Below are 14,083 nucleotides of genomic sequence, written 5' to 3'. Positions count from 1 at the left end.
CAGGTAACTCTTTCAGATGTGACTTTATTTCCTTAAGATATATACCTTGCAGTAGAATAGCTGTGTCATATGGTGTATACATTCTTAGGTTTTTGAGAAGCCTCCATATTGTTTTCGATAGTAGCTTTACTATTTTACATTCTTGCAAAGAGCATATTATGTTTCCCTTTGCTGCAAAGCTTCTGTAGCATTGGCTATTTTTTAAATTTCTGATAATGGCAATTCGAACTGGAGTCAGAGGATCCCTTGCTGTGGTTTTTCTTTGCATTTCCCTGCTTGTTGACCATTTGTATTTCTTCATATAAAAAATTTCTATTCAAACCTTTTGCCCATTTCTTTACTCAATTGTTTTGTTATTGATTTTTAAAGCCCCTTATATTTCCTGGATATTCATTCTTTATCAGAGTATAGTTTGGAAATATGTTGTTCCATGCTGTCAACAGTTGTCTGTTCACTCTATTGATTGTTTTGTTTGCTCTTGTAGAAGCTTCTTAATCTGATACTCCCATGACAAAGCTTTTCTGTGTCTCAAGTCATGAAATCTGAAATGAAGGCATAAATGGCAAAAACAAGAAAATGCAGAATTTCTCCCTGATTTCTATCCATTCAGCTAGGAGTCCCTTACAGGATCTGTGATTTTCAAAGGAGATAAAGTTGCTGTGCCCAAAATGAGAGAGTTGTAAGGTCTACAAGGGAGCAGTAACTGGGGAGAGTGTGAGCAGCCAGTGATGAGTGACACACCAAGGCAGATAAGATGATGGAAAAGTGTCTTCTTTTACCCCTCAGAAAGTGAACTTGAAGACTTATCAGTGGTTAGAACCCAATTGCATCCAAACTTTTCAGACACAGAACTGATTCTGAGAATTGTTTATCATTTTTATTCACAATTTTTTTTTTGCTTTTATGTATTTATTTATTGAGAGGCATTGACAGACAGAAAGGGCTACTATCCATGGTTATTCCCGCAAATGCCTGCAACAGCCAGGGTTGGGCAAGGTCAAAACCAGGAGTCCAGAACTTTTTCAGGGTCTCCTGTGTGGGTGTCAGTGACCCAAGTACTTGACCTATCAATGCTGCAATGTTAGCAGGTAGCTAGACTCAGAAGCAGAGTTGGTACTCAAACTTTGTTATGGGATGCAGGCTTCCCAACAAGTGTTTGGTTTTTGTTTGTTGTTAAGGTTTATTTATTTATTTGAAAGGTAGAGTTTTACAGAAAGAGAGAGAGGAGAGAGAGAGAGAATCTTCCATCTGCTGGTTCACTCCCCACAATGGCTAGAACTGGGTTGATCTGCCAGGAGCCAGGAGCTTCTTCCGGGTCTTCCACATGGGTGCCGGGGCCAAAATACTTGGGACATCTGCTGCTGCTTTCTTAGGTGCATTAGCAGGAAGCTAGATCAGAAGTGAAGCAACCAGGACTCGAACCAGTACCCATATGGGATGCCAGCACTGCAGACTGTGGCTTTATCCACTATGCCACAGCTCTGCCCCCCCCCCAACCAGTGTTTTAACTGTTTAGCAATACATCTACTTCTCTATTCACAAAACTTAGTACTGTAATTCTGCCTTAAGAGGATATATATTACCAGATGTCCCATACAATGAAAGTATCAGAACATTCTTAAAAATCATAATAATAAAAAATCACAATAACAATAGGGCCTCATATTAGTATTACTTTAAAATTTTCTTTTCAATTAGCTTCAAAATGAATGTTAGCACTGAATATCAATTCTACATTAGTACTCCTTTGCTAATTACTGCTTACTGTTGAGGCTCCATTAATTTTCCATGTTTGAAATGATGAATGTGTACCTCTATTGACTACTTATTATTTCATGAGGTATTCTTAGACTAATAGTGGTTTTAGCAATGTTTTTATTTTTTTCCTACAGTTAATTGACTAAGCCTCAAAAAGTTTAAATACAGTAAGCTCACAGTGGGAGTATTAATCACTTTTCTTCAGACTCTTTGAGACATGATAAAAGTAAACTAGTTTCACAAAAACTGTATTACAAAGAACTTTACAAACTATAATACTATACCGAATTCAGAAATGCAAAAAATACTTCAGTTCTGATTACGATTTTATTACAAGTTTTGTATTCTTTGATCTCTTCTCTTTTAATATTCTTCCTGTGTTGGAACTACATGATGTGATTTTGCCAAAATAGATTTTTACACATTTGATGAATTTTTAGTTTTTATAGCTTGTTCTTCCATATTTCCAATATGCGGATGAAATCAAATAGAAACATAAATAACAAGAACAATATAGCTTTTTAAGAAGCACAGATATAAAGTAGAAAAATCAGACTGATTGTCTCAGGGAGTTATCAAAAAGATTTAATATCGCAGTCGATAATAAACAGCTAGTAGACAGCAATAAGAAAGGGTTAAAACCTGATTTTTAAGGATCCATTGATCCATCAAAGGACATTAAAACTAAGGAGTGACCTGCTACGATTTACGTTTTATGAAAGTGACTAACAACTGTGAACAAATCTGAGGAAGATAAAATTTAGATGTCTGGAGACATGAATGTATAGAACATTTCAATAGTTTAGAAATCATGAGAAGCAATTTAAATCAATACCAGTGGAAATGAGAGGAAAGACACAGATACACTTAGGAGGTAGAGTCAAAACACTAAAATAAGTGGTTGAATTCAGTTGGGAATGGCTAAAGGAAAAGAAAGAAGAGACCACTAGTTGCTATATTGAGAGACTTGGTGATTGGTGCATAGGTGAATTACTGTGCTACAAACATATACAGAGAAGGATGGAGAAAGATTGGAGGGGTATAGCAAGAACTAGGTAAAAAGAATAAGTTCCATTTTGACTGGTACTGATATGCCCTGGTGGAGAGAACCAAAAGATGTCTTTAAAGACCAAAGAGTGGTCTGGAATTAGAGGCCTGGAAATCATCCCACATATTTCATTATTAAGCCCCAAATAATCAAAGGCATTTTCTGAATTTCTGTCTATGGAAAAATGTTTAGATTTATTGAAGTAAGGCACTGTAGTATAATATATTATAAATCTAAGAATATTTTAATGATAAGAAAATAGCCAAAGAAAAAAAATAATATAATGAAAAAATGACCATTTCATGTGTATAGAATAAATATTAAAATAATCACTGATCTTTAAAATTATTTAACTTAATTCTTTTTTAAGATTGATTTATTCCAAAGTTAGAGTTACAGAGAGAGAGGGAGCAATGAGAGAAGAGAAAATTTCCATCTACAGGTTAACTCCCCAGATGGCTGCAATGCTAAGACTGGACCAGCCAGAAGCTGGGAGACAAAGCTTCATCCAGGTCTCCCACAAAGTGTCAGGGGCCCAAATACTTGGGCCATCTTACACTGCTTTTCCAAGGCCATTAGCAGGTATCTGGATGGGAAGTGGAACAGGGGGGACACAAACCAGAGCACAACTGGGATGCTGGCATTGCAAGAAGTGGCTTTACCCACTGTACCACAATGCCAGCCCCTTAGCTTAATGTTTTAAAGATGCTTTCTCCAAACACATTGTCCAGTCACATTCTTAGGTACTGAGACTTCAACATATTAATTGTAGGGTTACAGAAATCAGCCATAGCCTGGAATGATAAAGTGAAACTTTTTTTCATGATTACATAGTGTTTGGAGTGAGAAAGAAGTGATGGAGTGATAGATTTTTTAATAATTTGGCAAAAAAAAAAACTCTTATAAAACTGTTAACTGAGTTGTAGAGAAAAGGACTAACTATTGAAATTTTTAAGAAATAAAATTGGGCAAGACTTAAGGTTTCTTGTATATTAGAAAAGAAAGTCTCTAGACTTCTAGTTTGGATGAATGGCAATAATGTAAATGAAGGTTAAGGAACAAAATCCTAAGTAACGAGGTGATCAAGATGAAGAAATAATTAAATCAGGAGAGATGCCATTAGTCATCTAAAATAATTTTATATATAAAAAGTTTTATGTGTGTGTGTGTATGTGTGTGTGAAAGAGAGTGAGAGAGAGAATCTAAAGCTCAAAAGAGATAATTGGGCAAAAGTTGAGATGTTTATCTCATTAGTGCTTACATCATTTGAAACTATGGGGGGATATGGGGGAGTAATTAGACTAACAGACTTAAAAGAGAAAACCAAAGTATATGAGACAATCAGAGAATGAGTCCATGAAGGAGACTGTAAATAAAGTGTGAAGTGAATCAAGACACACACATGTCATAGAATTCAAAGGATTGGAGAGCTTTAATAGGGGGAATAATTTATACTAAAACAAAAGAGAGATATCAAAGACAAAGACTGAGAAATGTTCATTGGATTTGGAATGAAAAGGGTTTTTTGACATTGGTACCTAAAAGCAAGGTCTTGAGCACTTATGTGCTAGGCACTGGGTAGAGCATATCATGTATTATTTTTCCCTCAGGATTTTATCACATTAGATGGAAGAAAGTGGCACTGTGTCCATTTTACAGAGTCAGAAGACCATGGCTCATGAAACTCAAATACATTGACCAAGGTCAACCAGAGTGCAGCAAATGTGGAAGTCAGTTCTAGATTTTCTTCTATATTTTTAAGGCAGGTGTGAAAAATGTAGACATTAGAAATTCAGAGTAATGAGTTTATGAGTGAATACTTAGAAAATAAATGAGATTACCCCTCTCAGAAGGGAAGAGATAGGGACAGGGACCAACTGCTCTTGCTCCCCTTTGTTATCCTAATATTTGGTACATTTCCTGCACACAGTAAATGCTCAATAACCCAATAACCTTTAGTTCAGTGCACAAGAGTTAGATGTTAATTTGTGCTCATTATGTATAAATGTTAGGGGCAGAAGAGGATGTGGTAGAGCTTTATATTGCACAGAGTCCCAAGAGTAAGAAGACAGTAGAAAGTATTCTGCTAAAGGAAAAAGAGAAGAAATCTTGGAAAATCTGGTCCTTCCTATAGTAGGTTGAAGGGAAAGAGGATCCAATGCATAAGTAAGAATTCAACCAAAATAGGTGGGGAAACGTTTTTTTTTTTTTTTTTTTTTTTTTTTAACTTAACCAAGGGAATGAAGTATAAGGGCAGGCATTGATGGTCTGGCAGTTAAGACATTCATGTCTATGTCAGAGTGCCTGGGTTCAACACCTGTTTCTAGCTCCTGACTCCAGCTTCTTGCTAATGCAGACCTTGAGAAGTGACTGTGATGGCTCAAGTGCAACCCAACTGGGGGAACTAGGTTGAGTTCCCAGTTCCAGACTTTTGGCTGGCCCAGTTCAGGCTATTGAGGGACATTTGGGAAATGAACTAGTGGATGGGAATCAATCGATCTCTCTCCCTCTCCCTCTCCCTCTCCCTTCCTCCCTCCCTTACCCCACCCTTCCTAACTCCCTCTCAAACAATTAAAAATAAGAGTGATGTATAGAAATTAATATGGAAGAACAAATGGGAAGTGGCTTCATCTCCCAACAATGCCCCTCTCTATATTAAGCTCTGTATTTCAGAATATCTCACCACCTCCAGTAAGTTATTTGCTTTAAAGTTTTTATAAATCATTACATGAAACTCTCTATGCCTATAATTTTCTTTGTATAGTAAGCCTTTATGTAAAATTATATAAAAAAATTAAAGACCCAGGTAACCGGTTATCTCTTGGAATTATTTCTGAATTACCAAAACAGATGACATCACTCCCTCATTTTTATACCTCTACACAGTCATTCTTTTTTCTTTAGACTTAGAATCCATGAATAAAAGCTCATTTATTTATTAAACTCTTTTAAAATAATTTAGCATGTCTGTAAAATATTTCAAAATGTAATAAAATATGTTTTAAACTAAAGATATTTCAAATTTAATTTAGCTTGGACATAGTTGCATTTACTTTGTTCAGCCGTATATGTGTGTATGTGTGTGTGTGTGTGTGTATACTAATTTGTTAAAGACTTCCCTAGTAGATGACTACACTTTGTAATGAAAACATACTCTTAATCCATTGAGTTTTAATAATCTCATACTATCAGCCGGCGCCGTGGCTCACTAGGCTAATCCTCCACCTTGCGGCGCCAGCACACCGGGTTCTAGTCCCGGTCAGGGCGCCGGATTCTGTCCCGGTTGCCCCTCTTCCAGGCCAGCTCTCTGCTATGGCCAGGGAGTGCAGTGGAGGATGGCCCAGGTGCTTGGGCCCTGCACCCCATGGGAGACCAGGAAAAGCACCTGGATCCTGGCTCCTGCCATCGGATCAGCGCGGTGCGCCGGCTGCAGCGGCGGCCATTGGAGGGTGAACCAACGGCAAAGGAAGACCTTTCTCTCTGTCTCTCTCTCTCACTATCCACTCTGCCTGTCAAAAAAAAAAAAAATAATCTCATACTATCAATGACTCATAGATTGGGAAAATTTATACAGTCTATTTAAAGAATAAAATGTTGCTTGCCATTATAAGGATTTATCTGTTGATCACCCTGAAAGAAAATGATTTATGTTTGTTTCCTGTAATCAAAACTGAACTATTTATGTTATAATACTTTAAACTTTCTACTACTCTTGAATTTTAGATAGTTCAATGTGAGACAAGAGTACTGACTTTTTTATTATGGTTCTCTGAGGAAAAAGTCAAATGATAAGACAGATCTGAGAAAAAAACACCAAAATTTAATTATTTTGATGTTTGTATATTTCAAAATTGTATATGAAAAATTGAAAAAACATAGAATTATATTCAACTTGAATTTGAATTTGAGCTATCTAGCATTACTACTAATCTATTAAATAAAGTCAGATACTTAAAATATGAAAATATCTTTTGTAATATTTTGCAATTTGTTACTTTCCTTATATAATCAAAATAAGAATGTGAACTTAAGAAACATACATTGGGATAGTTAAGGTAATCATGTGGAATAGCTGTATCAATCTGAAACAAAACATTTATTTTAAAAATTATTTAGACTATATCCAAAAATAAATAAATAAATAAATCCAAACTGCTAGCAAAAGCTATGAGAAAAAAAATCCTCACAAAGAATCTATATATTGCTTGTCAGTTAAACATGCATATAGGTAATTTTTTTCCAAATACTCTATGTGCATTAGCAGTGCCTACCTATTGTATAAATGGGAGTATTCAACTTCTAGAGTGTTTGCCAAGTTCTTTTAATGTATTTAATGATCCTATGAATTTGACAACTATACATCTTGCTTCTATTGTGAAAATAAAGATTAATATATGCTAATTTCAATTATATACAAAAACAATGTAATGAAATAATGTTTTCACTTTTCAGTAGAAAAATAATTTCAGATGATGTAAGGAGAAATTTCTCATGTACTGAGATATTTAATTCTCATTTATCATTATGTATAACCATAACTGCATGTGATTGTGAAAATGTAATTTGTATTGTATTTTAGCATATCCAATTTTTAAATTATTGCACATTAGTAAAATCATAGCATTTAATTAAACTGAATAAGATATAGTATAATAAAAATAGTAAAGAAAATCTGTATCGATCATTAATTGAAATATGTAATTGGTGGCTTTTCTGGAAAAAAAAGGAAAGGAATTCAGAGTAATAGGATGATTAATTGATGTGGGATGGCTCCTGATGGAAAATTAAATTCGATACAAATTTGTCATAATTGCTGATCATTTGTCATTATGTAGTATATCAAATATAATGGATTCAGGTGCAAACAACTGTAAAAGTGACTTTTAAAATATCAATTTTTAAATATAGAAGCTGTTTATTAACTGATTTAGTTCCAAATACCCATGGCATATTCATTTGAGTTAGTGTGATTTTTCCAGAAGTGATAAATATTTTTATAACAGATTTTTCTTCTAATATATACATTTCTCATTTTATATTCAAGCCAATGATTAAAAACTTTTTTCAACATAAAAATTAAAGATATTATTATTAGAACATGGGTATGTCTGACAAAACTTGCTATTTAAATATCTAATAGAAATAAGTAGGAAGAATGATTATTTACAGCCTAAAATATTGTTCTAACCAAAATTATTTTAAAGTAATTACATATACTTTTCTACATGATGTTCTTTTACATATACATCTCTCACTGGTATCTCTGGGTGATGTTTTTCATGTAAGAACTCTTTTCAAGTGCTATAGAAATTAAACTGAATTATACTACATATAATGGGAACTGATATTCCTGAGAAGAAACTTTTATTGAACATGGTAAATTCATAAATATTTCCACTTTCATGGCAAAAAAGGAATATTGAAACTCATAAACTATCAATGGATCCATTCCTGTTCTTCCTTAACAGTGGGCATCAGTAAATCTATTGTTGCAAGCGGTTAATTTAAATGAACTGAAGTAACCTTGGAAGTGATCCTTTGAAGAAGTTATTGTCCTGATATGACTTACCTCACTTGATCACCATCATATGTAATTTTACTTGCCTTTGCCAGGAAGAACGCATGTTTTTCATCATCTGGTCCATTCCACCTTGAGTTCAATTTTGTATTTCCATTTTATCTATTTTTCCAAATCCTGGAGATGTCCCTTTCTACAAAAATCTTGTTTAAAATCTATTTCTATGCAGTTAACATTAAGACACATAAACTTTCTGCCTCCAGTACTGTAGACCAATTGGTAATTATTTTAGTCACCTTCTGAATTAGGAGTTCCATCTTTTGGGCATTGAAATTGATTTTTCTCATCTTAGCGTCTGAAGATCCAGAGTGTGCCCCTTGCCCAATCGCCTGAGGCTATACAGTGACACCTACAGCAGAGGATGTGGAGGCAGCAGCTTTTCGGTCACCAGAAATGCAGAAATGGCAGCATCAGGAGCATCAGCACGAATAGACTTTGGAGAGGTAGTTCTCCTAAACTATATTATGAAACCAAACATTTTTGGTGTGCTACCTGCTGATGGGGGCTGCCTCCTTACTGCTTAATGTAATACAAAATGTTTGGTCTTTGTTAAAGCTTAACACTAAATTTCTTACTTATATGGAAAGATCTGTTTTTTTTTTTTTTTTGCAAAGTATGTTTAGTTGCCATGATTTTCAATGAACATGAAATTTTATGAGTATCAGAAAGTCATCAATACCAATATTTTATCAAATTTATTTCACTTAGTTATGTAAAGCTGCTGTTACACATAATCTTTGTTTAAGTATTTTAAATACATCAAAATAAGGCATCATTTAAAAGTCATCCTGATGTAGTGAATAAAGGATTTTTTTAATCACTTAAATTCTTCAGAGACTGAATATGGTTGCCCAGTTTTTCTGTTATTCTTCCTGATGAGATTCCTTTTTGAAGTTATTTTTGTTGAGTGCAAGATTCCTCCTTAATGGCCCTAAGTCAAAATAAGAAATGCCAGTGACTGGTTGATTTTATGTATTTTTTAAATATTTTGTAATTTAATGTGAAATACTCATTTTGCAGCTCTAGCAGACTTGTTAATTGAACACATTGGCTTTATTTGTACAGTTCAATGGCTTATAGCATTTCAATTTGCATGTAAAATGAGTCTCTGTAAAGATGCGTTTGCAAAATAAATAACAGTCCACTTAATTGGTGCATATATTTTAACATTCTACAATTTAGAAGTAGAATATATTTTGAATTAAAATTTTGAATGCTTGAAATTCAACATGCAGAGGTCGTCATCTTACTAATGCCTACTGCAGCATAGCATACTCAGCTTCACTCCATTTAAATTCCTTTTTGGCACAAGGCAATATGCAAAGAATCTTAATAGTTTTATTAGAGCTATTGCATAATCAAATATCATTTGAAAACTATTTTTATAAAACAGATATGAGAACGCTGCATTGAACTTCATAACTTTTATATTTTTGTTTCTATTTCATTTTACTATCTAAGAAAGAACAAACCATAAATTCTGTGCATAACCTGTTTCAGAGACAAAATGTATCCTTCTGAATATTTCTGTTCTGTGTAGTATATATATGTGAAGAATAGAAAATAGAAAATTATGTCCTAGAATGCATAGCACTTTGTATAAAACACGTACATATGAAGGTGGATGTTGATTTTTCAGTTTGATTTATACAACTGCTGATTTTTCCATGTGTATTTATGAAGATCAGTATGTAAAAATGTATAAATATACTTTGGACAACCTTGTTTTTTGTTATGTGTACCATATGCCAATTGACTGTTATTATAAAATTAATTGGAATATACCTCTCAGAAACTCCATGCTGAAAGGGATATTGCTATTCTAAGAATACAAAAGATAAATCTCTGTTATTGCTTAAAAATAAATTATACTACCTTAGTGTGGTTTCATAATATATTCTTATGAATTCTCAATATTCTTCAAATAACACAAATTTACTTAGTCTCAAAAATTTATTTTTGAGATTGTTTAATGCATTCTATATGAAACTCGCTCTAAAGATTAAAGGAATGTTGCTGTTCTGCCTCTGTGATTTTCTAAGTATAAAAATGGGCTTCTGTTGTTAAAGCTTAAAAAGTTTATACAGTTGCAATTAAAGTCTGCAGACAATGTGCAGGTAATTATTGTGTTGGCATGGCTTTACTTGTTTTAAGCCATGTGGCCTTTCTGCTTTTATAATAATGAATAATTGCAAACTTGTAGTATATAGGATAAAGTGAGTTTTCCTTAATGGAAAGAAATTAATAAATGGCTTGAATAACTGTTGTCAAAGCTGAAGTAGTTCAAAACTGCATCATAGAAGTGATTAACAAGTAAAAATTAATCTAAATACCATTGAGTATGATACTTTATTCATTTTTGCCCACTGTCTATGCTATATCTCGCTGTTAGTGTTCTAATAAGCATAAAAGATTGTATATCTATTCATAATGTTTGTTACTATTTCATTCTAAGAAGAGTCACACATACCATTCTAACAAAGTATTAAATGTGTTTATTTTGTATTTACACAAATAGCATTTTAACAAAGTATCGAATGCATTTATTTTTAAAAGTTACATATTTTAATCTCTAGATGTATTTTTAAAAGCTAGATAAAATACTAATAAGATGAAATGTGGCGCCGGCACACCAGGTTCTAGTCCTGGTCGGGGCACGGGATTCTGTCCCGGTTGCCCCTCTTCCAGGCCAGCTCTCTGCTGTGGCCAGGGAGTGCAGTGGAGGATGGCCCAAGTCCTTGGGCTCTGCACCCCATGGGAGACCAGGATAAGTACCTGGCTCCTGACATCAGATCAGCATGGTGCGCCAGCCGCAGCACGCCAGCCGCGGCGGCCATTGGAGGGTGAACCAACGGCAAAAAGAAGAACTTTCTCTCTGTTTCTCTCTCTCACTGTCCACTCTGCCTGTCCAAAAAAAAAAAAAAAAAAAAAAAAGATGAAATGTGTTAATATGCATTTTTACTTTATTAAATTGTAATGGTTACTGAACTATCTTCTAGAAATGTATTCTATTGAGTATATATTCATTAGTAGTAGACTGTATATTAAACCAAGACTTGATCAAAAATGCTCAAGAAAGAAAGAAAAAGTACCCCTTAAGAAGAAGGCAATACAAAATGTGATACTCCTCTACAGGATAGGAAGCAAAATAGAGCCCTTTCTTCACTCATGCAGTTAGTCTAATTCCCAGGAAGCCAGGCACAATGTCAACTACATGCTGCACTGCCTTTTAGCACCTTATGGACATCTCATGAAGAGCAGTAAATTTTTTAAAGGATTTATTTATTTATTTATTTGAAAGTCAGAGTTATACACAGAGATAAGGAGAGGCAGAGAGGCAGAGAAGCAGAGAAAGAGAGAGAGAGAGGTGTCTTCCATCTGCTGGTTCACTCCCCAATTGGCCACAGTGGCCAGAGCTGAGCTGATCTGAAGCAAGGAGCCAGGAGCCTCTTATGGGTCTTCCACACAGGTGCCGGGGCCCAAGCACGTGGGCCATCTTCTACTGCTTTCTCAGGCCATAGCAGAGAGCTGGATCAGAGTGGAGCAGCCAGGACACAAACTGGCACCCATATGGAATACTGGCACTGCAGGCGGTGGCTTTCCCCTCTACATCACAGCGCTGGCCCAAGAAGTCAATTTTTATCTCTTCCTAGTGCCTCTGAGAATATTGTATTATATTGTATTTGTTCCCTGTATTGGTTCCCTTCTATTTCTAAAAAATTACAGGTTCCTGTAAATTTATTAGGAATTTAATACATATGTTCTCCCATTCATATTTTTGTGCAGATCAAATTTTACCAATTAAGGTTTCTTCCATTTTGTATTTTCTTTTAAATCACATCAGATTTTCCTAGAGCAAACTGGAAAATTTAAATTTTATTACCAAAAACAGTGACTATTCTACCAATTTTTACCGAGTCAATTTTATTTTATATCATTTGTTTCCACCACTAGTAATCAATGTAAATTGGATAAAGAATGTTCATATTTATTTGTTAGCATAAAATAATAAAATATTCTATAATAAGTAACTGATGTTTATTTAGTAGAGTGAAGATAACTAGCATTTGAATGTTGAATACAGAAAAATAACTTCAGGCAGAAGGGGTTAGAATGGCTTAAGGATGTGGATAGCTCCTCAAATTCTCATTGAGGTAGAAATCTTTCATGGAACCACTAATTCCCCTGCCCATCCATACTCCCCTCCCCTCTTCTCCCACCCCCTGCATCCCTTGTCACCACTTAATCATGTCTACTGCTTGGGCAAATTTGGGAGAAAATGTAAACATTTAATTCCATATAGTTCCATGAGCATTCGCTGAGGACTGGCTGTGTGTCATGCACTGTGACTATAGAGCCCCTGCAGATAGGCCTCTTGAGGCTACAGGTCTGAGAAGGGATACAGACCAAGCATTACATGCAGGACGGCATGGGAAATAGGATTGCAGCAGTCTGTTGAGTGTAAGCAATAGCACAGAGAAGTACTTCACCCTCTCTGTGAAGTCTGGGGAAGGATTTACAAACCAGGTGAAGCCTGTGGAGTCTCCCAAACAATAACTTGGAGTTTGAACGTGGACAGAGGGAAGGAACATTGAATGTGTAAGTAAGTGTAAGGAAGGAGTCACCATGAGGTAGGCAATAGAGAGATCATATAGGGGCTCATATGCTGTGGGTAGGGGTAATAGTAAGGCTTTAATGAAAGCAGTTTTTTTTTTTTTTATTTCATTTATTTGAAAGGCAGACAGAGAGAGAAAGAGACAGAGAGAAAGGTTTTCCATCCACAGGTTCACTCCCCAAATGGCCACAATGGCCAGAGCAGGGCCAGTGCAATGTAAGGAGCCAGAGCTTTTACCAGGTGTCCCACATGGGTGCAGGGGCCCTAACACTTGGGCCATTGTCTACTGCTTCTCAGGCACATTAGCAGAGAGCTGGATGGAAAGTAAAGCAGATGGGACTCAAACCAGCACCCATTGGGGATGCCAGTATTGCAGACACTGGCTTTACCAACTACACCATAGCACCAGCCCAAGTGAGAGAGTTTTAAACAGAGGAATGACAAATGTTAGTGGTGAGTAAAATTTATTAAAAATTCACAGGAATCCTCCTTGCTAAGGAAACACGGAACAAATGATGATTAATAAATCCCTTTATTGAAATGTGTAGTACATCATAGAAAATTCACCATTTTAAGTGTATAATTCAATATTTGTTGTAAATGTATAGACTTGTATAATTATCACAATCCTGTTTTGGTTACTATTCTAGAGGCATCACATGCTTTCTTTGCTTCTTTGGGTAAGATCCCATCTTCAGATAATGCCTTGTCTTAGAGAAAGTCAAGAGTGCACTTAAATCATGATAGAATTGTGCAGTTAAAATATAAAGGACTAAATGTGAACATTTAAAAAAAGTTGTGTTATTGAAAAACTGTTGAGGATTGTGAATGGGAATAAAATAGTGGTTTTCTGGGGGTGGGGGAAAGGGGAAATGGGGACATTTAGGAAAGGGTACAACTTTATAGTTTTAAAATGAATAAATTCTGGATATGTGATGTACAGCATGGTGATTACAGCTAATAATAATGTGTTATATACTTGAAATATGCTGAAAGAGTAGATCTTAAGTATTTTCACCCCCAAAAAAAGAAAAAAACGTAAATGTAGGATGATATGTTAATTTACTTGACTGGAGCAAGAATT

The 14,083-nt window shown here is 35.0% G+C and overlaps 1 protein-coding gene across 15 annotated transcripts in view; it reads left to right on the top strand.

Moving 5' to 3' along the window:
* Positions 1-14,083, top strand: part of LRRC7 (leucine rich repeat containing 7) — a 586,672-nt gene that overhangs the window by 318,421 nt on the left and 254,168 nt on the right. For 2 of the 15 annotated variants that reach the window (XM_070078278.1, XM_070078277.1), the window contains one exon: positions 8,677-8,827. The exons of 11 other annotated variants lie outside the window; for them this stretch is intronic. In XM_070078278.1, the coding sequence (XP_069934379.1) occupies positions 8,677-8,683 (7 nt within the window). In that variant the 3' untranslated portion in view covers positions 8,684-8,827. Of the gene's footprint in view, positions 1-8,676; positions 8,828-14,083 lie in introns of those variants that run through there. 2 more of the 15 variants (XM_051857619.2, XM_051857618.2) reach the window with 2 other exon arrangements.

Source organism: Oryctolagus cuniculus, chromosome 7, assembly GCF_964237555.1.
Source record: "Oryctolagus cuniculus chromosome 7, mOryCun1.1, whole genome shotgun sequence".
In the NCBI taxonomy this organism is placed as follows: Eukaryota; Metazoa; Chordata; class Mammalia; order Lagomorpha; family Leporidae; genus Oryctolagus; species Oryctolagus cuniculus.
The sequence above is the reverse complement of the archived record's forward strand: the minus strand, read 5'-3'. Positions and strand labels throughout refer to the sequence as shown.